Source organism: Gambusia affinis, linkage group LG16 (assembly GCF_019740435.1).
Source record: "Gambusia affinis linkage group LG16, SWU_Gaff_1.0, whole genome shotgun sequence".
In the NCBI taxonomy this organism is placed as follows: domain Eukaryota; kingdom Metazoa; phylum Chordata; class Actinopteri; order Cyprinodontiformes; family Poeciliidae; genus Gambusia; species Gambusia affinis.
The window spans coordinates 18,041,172-18,052,153 of NC_057883.1; the positions used below are offsets into that span (position 1 = coordinate 18,041,172).

At 36.1% G+C, this 10,982-nt stretch overlaps 3 protein-coding genes across 4 annotated transcripts; 1 reads left to right on the top strand and 2 right to left on the bottom strand.

The window, feature by feature from the left end:
* Positions 1 to 353: 353 nt before the first annotated feature.
* On the bottom strand, positions 354 to 2,465 carry isca2 (iron-sulfur cluster assembly 2). The gene is made up of 4 exons (XM_044143310.1): positions 2,342 to 2,465; positions 1,922 to 2,102; positions 1,539 to 1,654; positions 354 to 1,434 (listed from the first exon to the last, which is right to left on the bottom strand). The coding sequence occupies exons 1-4, from the start codon at positions 2,401 to 2,403 to the stop codon at positions 1,260 to 1,262; spliced, it is 534 nt and encodes a 177-aa protein (XP_043999245.1). The 5' UTR covers positions 2,404 to 2,465; the 3' UTR covers positions 354 to 1,259.
* Positions 2,466 to 3,071: 606 nt separating this feature from the next.
* On the top strand, positions 3,072 to 5,358 carry LOC122846379 (NPC intracellular cholesterol transporter 2-like). Of its 2 annotated transcripts, none has more exons than XM_044143312.1 (5): positions 3,072 to 3,167; positions 3,382 to 3,473; positions 4,379 to 4,486; positions 4,570 to 4,742; positions 4,895 to 5,358. In XM_044143312.1, exons 2-5 carry the CDS (start codon positions 3,392 to 3,394, stop codon positions 4,979 to 4,981), a joined length of 450 nt encoding a protein of 149 aa, XP_043999247.1. In that variant the 5' UTR covers positions 3,072 to 3,167; positions 3,382 to 3,391; the 3' UTR covers positions 4,982 to 5,358. The 2 variants fall into 2 exon arrangements, with proteins under 2 accessions (XP_043999247.1, XP_043999246.1); XM_044143311.1 differs by having other exon boundaries at positions 3,129 to 3,301.
* A 1,473-nt stretch (positions 5,359 to 6,831) lies between these two features.
* On the bottom strand, positions 6,832 to 10,921 carry LOC122846383 (gsk3b interacting protein). The gene is made up of 3 exons (XM_044143322.1): positions 10,595 to 10,921; positions 7,949 to 8,194; positions 6,832 to 7,864 (listed from the first exon to the last, which is right to left on the bottom strand). Exons 2-3 carry the CDS (start codon positions 8,189 to 8,191, stop codon positions 7,706 to 7,708), a joined length of 402 nt encoding a protein of 133 aa, XP_043999257.1. The 5' UTR covers positions 8,192 to 8,194; positions 10,595 to 10,921; the 3' UTR covers positions 6,832 to 7,705.
* Between the last annotated feature and the right edge of the window lie 61 nt (positions 10,922 to 10,982).

A 10,982-nucleotide genomic window follows, 5' to 3' on the forward strand; every position in this document is an offset into this window, starting at 1 on the left:
TTTCATTGTCTTTTCTTTCTTAAGCATGTTTTTTTCCAAGGTGACTTCTCCACCCACTTTGCAATTTTGTACCAAAATATCTTAGTTTATCAAATAAATACATTTACATTTGAGGTTATATCATGAAAAAAATGTTCCAGGACTTTTTTTTCCACAAACAAGGCACTATTTTGTTTTTAAATTTACTTACTAGTCTTGCAAAAAAAAATTTTATGTAGGCTATCTTAAAATTTTAAAGGTTTTTGCGAGTATTAGAAAAAAATCTCTCCCCCAAAAATCCTCCTGAAGTCATTCATCTGACATTAAATTTAAACCTTGATATAACTTTTTAGATTTATGACAAGACAATTGCATTTAATAGGTACACTCATTTATTCCAACTCAAACTTCATAAATTAAACTGATAGTTATGACTTATTTACATAATTTACACTGAAGAGTTTTATTCTGTTGGGAAAACATCAGTTGCTTTTACATGTCTTCAAAAAGCGCACTGATCTCATTCATTTCACCTCATTTTCACAAAAATAAACAAAAAACACCAAAGTTGGCAAATCATTCAGCTTCAGAGTTGCATAAAGAGAATTGATTGTGGCTAAATCTAATACCTTTACTCATTAGATTATTAGGTGAACTTGTAGTGTTTGCATTAGCTATTAAACCTAATGAAACTAGAGTGCATAATCCACCTTAGATTACACAAACAACTTTCTATTAATCTGTCTGCACCTGAAATTGACCTTGCACCTCTGTTGCTTTCCTATGCAATACCATTTTACAACAAAAATCTGTTAAGATTCTAGAAGCCTTTTGGTAGAAAGACACAGTGGTAATGCAACAGTAAGATCCGTTGAGGGGAATTTAACACATTCCATCATCACTACCCACTGACCTTCTGTTTGACTGACACAAAGTAGCATATTTGCAACAGAACTGCATAAGGAAATGAGTTTTAAATGATGATACAGCTTCTCATCTGAAAAACAGTGTCACCAATAAAAAGATGCTGATTTTTGTTTCCCACAAGTTAAAGTTTTCTTTCCAACAGCACAAATAAAAAGTTACAATCTAAAACTATAAGCTCCATAGACACGTCTGAATGAAGCTCTCTAAATAGGTAAATGGCGAACTCATTGATTTCACATCTCTTGTTTGTAGAAAAACACTTTAGTCTTTCCTGGTTTATAATGGTCATTTTGTTCTAGATAGCCACCTAATAAACTACTGGACTAAAATATTAAACAGTGATGAAGCATCAATCATACTTTCACAGAAAACGAGCTGCCACAGGAGCAGCCATGATCTGCCTGGGGGTTCTTCAGGACCTGGAAGGTGGAGCGGATCAACTCCTGACTGAAGTCCACAGTGGATCCCTTCACAAACTCCAGACTCTCCTGGTCAACAATTATGCCCATTCCCCCCTGCTCAAACACTCTGAAAGTAGAGCAGAAGGAATCCAGGGGTGGATTAGAAGAAACAATAGGGAAAAACCACTTATATAAGATTATTTTGAGAGCCAGTTGTGTGGGAAAGTTTACCTGTCCTCTTCATTCTTGTTGCGATCTACAGAAAACTTATACTGGAAACCAGAGCAACCTCCTCCCTCCACGTGTATTCTCAGGTACTCACCCTTCTCCAGGATTTCTGATAGCCTCTGAACAGAAAGAGTATTCGTGATTATGTATAACACACAATTATTTTAACATTCAGGTTTTATAGCACTTTAATCATTTACAGTAGTTTTTTTTTTAAAGTCTACACACCGTTTTCCTTCTTTCTCCAATTAAAATTGATGGCACTTTTATAGAGTGGCTGTAATCTTTACAATTTACACTTAAAATACTTTGAAATATTAAAGACTGGAATCCACTTGATTATGTTTAGATACTTTTTTGTTAAAAGAAGAACCTCGGGCTCGTACCTTCACACATGACTCTGTGAGGTGAACTTTATCTTCTGATGAACTCGGCTCCCCAGACTTCTCCTTAAAGATGGAGGCGTTGCTGATGCGCCGCTGTCCCGCTATGTAAAGCGGCTGGAAGCTTTCAGGAAGCCGGTAAAGCTCCTGCCTAAAGCCGAGGTTGTTTAGGAGAGTAGATGCCCTAAAAAACAAGAAAATTATGTTCACATGAAGGTTGCTAAAGTTCTTCTTAAAGGTACTAGCACCTGAGCTAACCACGAAGCGTAGCGTAACTTAACAGTTGAGCTGGAGGCTAGCTAGCTAACAAAGATAAATACCAACTGACAGCCGCATTTAAGCTCTCAAACAAGAATTAAAGATATTTCGTTTGCCAACAGAGAGCTATAAATATGCTTAAAATATGTGAAAAGTTAACATTACCTCGCAAGGCTTAATATTCTTGACTTTGACGCAGTTATCATTGCTCCTTTAAACAGAGACATCTTCCATAGTATACGTTGGTAAATTTCACCCTCCCCTCCCACACGTAGCCAACAACAAGCAGAGAGTGGCCTGCTATTGGTTGAAATATCTGTCAATCTGATGAACACACCCATTTTTCAGTAGTTCTGCTATGTGATTCGTCAAATACTCTACCAATAAAATACACCTTTACTTGAAAGTATGTCAAGCTGCACGTAACCGTGAGTTCTTTAAAAAAAACTTTATTAACAAAAGAAATAGAACATAAATTATACAAAAAAAGCTCATTATAAAAATATACATTTTCGCCAATTACGGGATGCAATAAATTTAAATGATTGGCAGATAGTTTGTAATAAAACCCACCAACCTATCTGAAAAAAAACTTCAGAAGGAAGATTAGAAGAAAATGTTTATAAATCTTTGAAGTCATTCTATTTGAAGGCACCATTCATTGGGTCAAAATCAGCCTCTTCTTCCTTATTTAACGATGTTCGTTTTTCCACATAAAATTACGACTATTTAAATTCTTAAACATAACTTTGTCAGACATATATACAAGCTGGACAGACAACTAGATGTGTTTCATTATTCTTCAAAAAATGTAATCAGAGAAGGATTTGAGAAACTTTGGATCCATGGTCAATCCGGTAGATGGCAGTATTGACAGACTGAAGCTGCTTTGAATTTGCGCAGAGAAGAAGAATCAAGAGAAAAGGGGAAGGCGTGACGTGAATCCCGTGATTCGGGTTTCACTGTGGAGGGGGAAGGAACCTTGTTTAAGGTACATTTTGTTTATTTGGAGCTGTATAAAACTAAGGTCTACAGTACATACCAAGATCATACAGAAGACTCGTCCTGTTCAAATTTCTTTACTGCCAAGAAGTTAAGAAGTGTTGCTTTTTGTGAACTTTTTTGGTAGGTGGTTATATCTTTTTAAATTAGCGAAATAAAAGTTGGTGTAACAGTTTTCAATAATGGATGTTTCTCTGTTTCAGGATCAAAAACATGGATTTTCGATCTGGTTTAATTGTGTTGTTTTGCTTGATGGGACTCACCTGGGCGCAGCCGGTCAAGTACATTGACTGCGGTGAGTTTCACTTCACTTTTGACACTTCCTTCTCTGTTAATGTCAATTTATCATTCTTCCTGGTTAAATACAAATACGAGGAAGAATTAAAAACAAGACGTCTAAAATCACTTTCAACGAGAAAATATAGCAGCTTAAAATGCAATTTTCCATTAAAATGCCTTCTAAATTTCCTGAGACTTAAATGTGGGTGCTGAGGTTTTTTCAACCAGGTTCCAACAGGAATGGGTCTAAAAACATTGTGAAACATTAATGTTAATGATTAATCCTGAAACCCCTTACATTTTGATTAAATCACTGACTCCTTTTTGAATGAATCCCATTTTTAATTTTATTAATCTCTCTGACCAAGTTTATCTGCTTAACTCAGGGGTGCCCAAAGTCTGTCCTGGATTAAATGATGGCTTGTTAGAAGGCCTAAGAAGAACACTGACATGCTGAAAAGGTTGTTGATATTACCAGGGAGAGAACTAAAACTTGCAGGATGCCAGCCCTCAAGGACTGACTTTGAGCACCCCTGGCTTAAACCACTGTGTTTTACTGTCTATTGTAAAGACAGTGTTTTTTATGGGTGGCCTAGATTCACAAAGGGCAATCTTACTTGCCACATACAATCAATTGTTGCTGAGTATGTCTTTTGGTCATCGTTTGGCAAATTGTAACTTAATGCCCCTTTGCTGGGTCTTTGCATTTGAAATCATTTTAGCTGAGCAGCTTGTTGTTTTTTGTTCATTGAAAGGTGCACTAAATTGTTGAAGCAACTTCATATTACTCTGACCTATTTGGAGTTGATGCCCTCCCACCATAACTGACATCTTCTTGGCAACAAATGACTATCGATATTGTAAGATATTTGATTTCTCATCACCAGACAAAGGCACTGTTTTTTTCTTGTTTGTTTCCAGGCTCCACTTCAGGCAAAGTGATCGGTGTGGACATCAACCCTTGTCCTAATCAGCCATGTCAACTTCACAAAGGAAACTCCTACACGGTCAACGTCACCTTCACTAGCAGTACGCTTTATTTTTTCTTTTAAATTATTTCACCTGCCCAACAGTTCAACCTAAATGTGTGTTTTTAATCCATCCTCCTGAAGATGTTGATAGTGACAAGAGCACCGCTGTGGTTCACGGTATTGTTGGAGGTATCCCGATCCCGTTTTCCATCCCTGTGCCAGATGGCTGCAGGTCTGGAATCCAGTGTCCCATCAAGACTGGGAATACCTACAACTACCAAGCTTCATTACCCGTAAAGACTGAGTATCCTTCAGTAAGTATGATTCTCAGCTCTTCAGATGTTAAGTTTTGTAGTTTATTTTTAATCTGATGGGGGTGGATGAAGTTCTCCCTCCTTCCTCTCTCATTTCTTCTGACTGATGACACGGATGCACTTTGGTCACTATGACTCTTCTGGATTTCTAGATAAAATGTGTCGTGGAGTGGGAACTGAGAGATAACGGCAACGAAGATCTGTTCTGCATCAAATTCCCAGTTCAGATTGTGAACTGAGCCGGCCTAACAAAAGAAACTCAAGACGAGCTTATCTTAAAAAGGGATTCAACTTTGAGTAAAAACTACTTCTTGTAAGATTTTATCTCATTTAAATCTGTTTTATTTCTCTCTGGCTCTCTGCACACATTAAAACTACAATAATGCCACTCATTATGTGTTAACTGTCTAATGTTCAATTTTAAGAGTGAAGAATTTAAAATGGCATTTGAAGATGAATCACATTCCACTACTGTACAAATGTTTACTGACTGCTGTGTAGTCTGCAAACTTTCTTTGATATTTTGTAATCCATACTGACCTGCTTCAAAGTCCATTGAATTGGCCAGGAAATATACAACCAAAGTGCAAATAAAGAAATCCAACTTGAGTAATAACTTGAGTTTTTATGTATTTATTTTTAGTTTGAACCACTCCGCACCTTTTTTGAAATGTTGATGGCTTAAAGTTAATGAAAATAATTTCTCAGAAAACTACAATAGTCAGTGAAAATCATAATGTGGTCTTTACAACCATAGAAAAGTCTACAGATTTTTACAAATGTCCAATAGATTCTTGGTTCCCTGAACAAGAACAGTAAGCCTTAAGAAGTGATTGCTAAAAAAAAAAAAGGTTTTTCTTAGTTCTGGCCAAGTTAAGTTAATTGGAACAAAAATCTACAGCCTTCAAGGTTATGAAGTGAGGCTGATCCAAGTGTTTGGGAGAGATTGAAGCATGAACTACAGAAGGAGTCTGTGTTTGAAGAGGCAGCGTACGGCTTTATCCATTAGCTACTTTTGAAGCTAATGGATAAAGCTGCATTTATGTAAAAGGATCCCAGCTGAACTATTGAATGTATAAATTGTAAAAAAACAGAAAAACTGAATTCTCATTTATCTGGGTTTTTGGAGCATTGAAATTAGTTCAATCAAATCATAGGGACTAGTTTTTATAGTAAACAGTCTGATCCATAGATAAGCGTTTGTGCAGTGAATCAGCCCTTTTCATTGCACCATGTGACATGGTGTCATGTTTGCATACAACAGAAGTGAGTCAGACATCTGTTCAGTGCGTTCTATTTTAAAAATTCAAAGACTTTAAATGTTGGTATCAGGTGTGTAGCCAAAAAGAAAAAGCAGTTTTAGAGGAGGTGACGGTTTTTTTTTTTTCACTACTCCAAAATGTGTATTAAAGTTTTCTTCATTCCTCCTACCCCCAAACACTGAGGCAAATCAGCACTTCACTGCCAAGCTTTGTATTTAATAAATGTAATTCCCAAGGATAAACTTGTCTTGGTTCCTGCATTGACTGTGACACTAGACAGCCTCCACTGAACCCATCACTTTCGTATTGAAATGGACCACATCAGCTTTTTTATGGGATGGGAAATGTGTGAAAACTAACCACAACATAAAAAAAAGCATTCTTGTAGGATCACATGAGAATTAACTACTGATGTTGCACTTTTGTTAGTTTAGTTTTTTTAAACCTGAGGTTTGATTAGCCGTAAGCCACAGTGATATTAACAGAAATAAAAGCTTCAAATATGTTGTGTTGTGAAAATACATAAAGTTTAACTGAATTGCTGAAATTACATATAATGATTTGTATCTCTTATATCGAGTTATTAACTTTAAATTAAGAACTTGTGAAAACAACCGGAATTTATTTACTCTTCAAATCAACAGCCAATGTCCCGTCTAACACACATGAATCAAATGTCTGAATTACATCCTTAGTATGTAGTCAAGTTCTCCAGAATCCTGCTAATGACCTGATTATTTGACTCGGGTATATTGAAGCTGGGATGCAAAATTTCAACTTCAATCTCTTTCTACAGTAATGTTTTTCTCAAAGACATAAGACGCACATGACGTACTGAGATTTTATTGTTGGCAAAGGGCAATAACAATGAAGGGGATGTACAAATGTGGAGAGGAAACAGGTTCTTTTCTCAACTTAATGCGTAACACAAAGGTTATGCGTTAAAGACACAGGTTATATGTACAGTAAAAATGTTTAAAGCTGCTTTAAAAGTCTTTCCTGTTGATCAATAACAAATGCAGTGCTTTCTGGCGGAACCAAGAGATTCAATACAAAACCAACAATAACAAGAGAGCTTTTGTAGAGCTTGAAATGCAAGCTAACATATAATCATAAAAATTTTAAAAATATCTAACATATGAACTGGGACTGAAAGATACTAAATGAGTTTAATTAAAATTAATCTCAGAAAATATTAAACTAAATTTAGTAGTTTCTTCTAAAAAGTCATTAAGGCAATTTGCTTTAAAATAACTCCTTTGCAATAAACAGGTTGAATAAAAACTGGTTGGGAAATATTAGAAACATCACAGCTTTCTTTGTTAGGAGCAGCTGAGCAGATGGAGAAGCTGGATCAAAATAAAGACAACTCTTTTTTTCAACATTCTGATGAATAAAAAAAGCAGCTTTATCACTTAGTCACTACATCGTTATATTATGTGGAAGAAGTAGGATGTTTCCACAGTAACGTAAACAACAAACTGTTGCAAGAGATCCCAAACAGCCAATCTGAAGCAGTCCCTAAAGCTAACTAATATAAACTCCTTCAACATTAAGAAAGTTAGAACAAAACTAGGTTGATAGGGCACTGTAGCCTTTACTGTAGTAAAATGAGAACTAGACATTACATAACAAGCCAAATTAAAAACTTGGGTGTTATTGTTTAGTATTTAAGTGTGACCCAGATGCTCGTTGTAATTATTACTGTCCATTTTGCTTCAACTTTTCCAGCCGCTGAAGCAGAGCATTTCCAAACGCTTCTCTGTATCCCGGACTGAGCGTGTCCAGAAGGGAGTAAACGGTCTCGTGGTACTGGCTATTCAGCTCCTCATTCACCTCATCAAAAGCATAGCCCACCACCTGTTCAAGTAGAAGATAGATTAGTTCTGAAAAAAAAAAACAACAAAAAAACTTCAAATCCTCTCCACCCACAGCGTCTCCCACCTTGAGTCCGGCCTCGGTCAGCTCCAGACAGTAGCGGTTCCCCTCTCTCGTCTCCACGTTGATGTAAGCCACGTCCGATGCGCTGGTGAGGCTTTGCGAGATGTGCATTTCTGTTACGGCGAAGAGAACATCGTTGATGATTGCGTCCGCCTCCAACCTCATGTCCTTGACGTCTCCGAGTTCAATTGAGTCTTCTTCGAAGGCGGATGATATGGACTCCTCCGGGGGACAGTCTACCTCCATCTCCTGCAACACAAAGCAGCAGAGTTTACAGGCATCGCTGCAGCTTTGAATTTAAGACTCTGAAGATGAAATTGGGATTGTGGTGTTCTTTATTGTTATGGAAAGCAATACAAAGAAGTCATTGGTTTCCATAATAATAAAGTAAATTAACAGAACAGCCTGATTCATAGAAAAGACAGTTTTGTGCAGTGAAGCAACTCTTTGTCATTATTACATGAGAATGTGTATCACGTTTGCCAAAAATAGAAGTGAAAAACAGACATGTGACATCTGACTGTTCACCAAGCTCCATTTTTAAAATACACAAGTGGACATCAGGTATGTAGTCAAATAAGTAAAACCAGTTTTAATGGAAACACGACTGATTTTCTTTTCTGCTCCAAAATCTTTCCAAGAAATAAAACTAAATAATTCCCTCATCTTTCTCCTAGCATTAAGGCTACGAAGTTCATCACTGTTAATCTTTGTATTTCCCAAGGATATATTTGTAATAACCACTAATTAAGGTAACACTGGTTATGTTTCTACACAGTTTTCTGCATTTCTTGAACAAGTTGAAACTTATCTTGGTCCCTTTGTGCAAGTATGCAGTTCAACTCGGCATTTCTGTGTGTCAGCACTTGCAAACTGCTTCATATGTGGCTTCGTCATCATTTTCTCAGTTGGCTTTGTGCCTGCGATGGAAGTGACACTAGACAGCCTCCACTGAACCTATCACTTCCACATTCAAATAGAAAATCAGCCGTTGTATGGGAGGGGAAATAAGCAGAGGATCATGTGAAAATGAATTACTTATATTTTTTGTGCTTTTCTGTTAGTTTCATTGGTTTTGGCTTTATGCAAGAATTTTGTCAAAAACTCTTCGTTACTGATTAATGGCAGGGCTGACTGATACATTATGATTTAAACATCCAGGAACTTACAAACCATTCAAACCCAGATCTTTGTTACACATCGTCACAAAGGTTTTGCGTTCAATGGATTTTATGTGACAGATCTACAAAAAGTAGTCCATACTTGAAATGATACATAGATTAAATGTTATGTAAATAAAAATCTGAATATTGTGCCAAGCATTGGGATTCACTCCATTTTAATTTGATACCCCTAACTCACATATGTCAGAGTCAAGGCCCGCGGACCACATCCGGCCCTATGGAGATCTTTGATTTATTACACCTTGATTTACACACCCTCGCCTTGCAAACGCCCAGACTTGTGGAATAAGATGCTGTGATCTGGCAAAAAACTAAATCTAGAAAACTCCAATAACGCAGTAAAACACCTGTGACAGAAGCATTAGAATAGCCTAATCAAAATGCAATCTAACTTTTGTGTGAAGACTTGAAAATTTATTGAAACTCATCTTAGTTTGAGCCTTTTTGCAAAAAGGACTTGGTGTTAGCTTTTCACATAAAAATGTGAATAAAATGCATTGAAGTTATTGGCTATGAAATGACAAAATAAATATTTCAAGGAATATGAATATGCTTACTTTCTCCAAAGTCTGTTTATTTTTAGGTTTTCCAATTGAAATTGGTACAATTTCAAATTGGTACAATTTCAATTTCTCTAAGAATGAGAATTTTTTAATGTGTGCCAGCAAATGTGCTGTCATCCCACACAGAACCAGTGATTCGGCTGCTAACTCAAACCCAAAAGATAAAAACTGACACAGCAAGAGCAAATGTATCCTTTTAATTTAAAAGATATGCAGCGTAATTTAGATTGCAGCTTACAAAAATATATTGCCAAATATAAATATGTAAACATATTCACAAGTTCATTATTGAGTGTTAGGTTTTTAATGAAAAAAATGATAGAAAACCAAATGCAATCTATTTTACTCGATTTCAGCATAAAAATTTTACTTTAATCGGAATGCAGACTAATTTGTATAATTTCTATGCTGAGTGTAGATTATAATCATAATTAAATTGTAGGCATTATTCAGAAAGGTATGTACTTACATAATTTACTTAAATAATAATATCACATTTAAAGTACAATAATCATATACACAACGTAGGGTACTATAATTACTGTAATGTGAAAATGCCATTTCGCGTAAACGTTCAAAACTAAACAGCGACATCTTGTGGACATCAAAGAAGGGGACGAACATTTCAACATGAGCTTCAATAAACTGAAATATGCTTTTTTTTAATTCTTTTCTCAGAGATGTAGGCATGTATATCTATCTACTGTTTCCGAATTAAAAGTTAAGCTAAATCTGCTATTAAAGGGAGAACAAGAACCGAACACCGATATTGTTTTTCGGTAACTCTGTGAAGATGTTAAACATGAATGTGCGTGTAATTTAAGAAAAAAATGAAGAGTTGAGGTATGCTTTAAAAATTATAAATCCATTTTAACGAGGCTAACTGCGTTTATTTTTCTCACCTCCCCGTTGGTTGTCTTCTTCCGGCTCGTAGAAGCTTCCAGCCTCCTCTCTGAGCTGCTCTACGTGGGGATGGATCACTCCGACCAGTTTCTTCTAGCCTTGATTAAAATAGGATTTATAGCAAACTAATGAGAGGATAGAATCTCTCTTAGCTATTTTATTATTCTACTAAAAATTGTTGGCCAAACAAAAGCTTGATAGGTATCTGGATCAATAAAAAGATGTACCACGAGCATAACGGTTTCCCCCACTTTATGACATCACGAACTAATCTCACCCCTGAGTGCGATCGTGATTATGCTGCATTCACAAACAGCTGACAATTGAGAATGCACAAAATTGAGTGAAAAATTAGAATAATAAATTTTTAAACCAACCAATCAACAA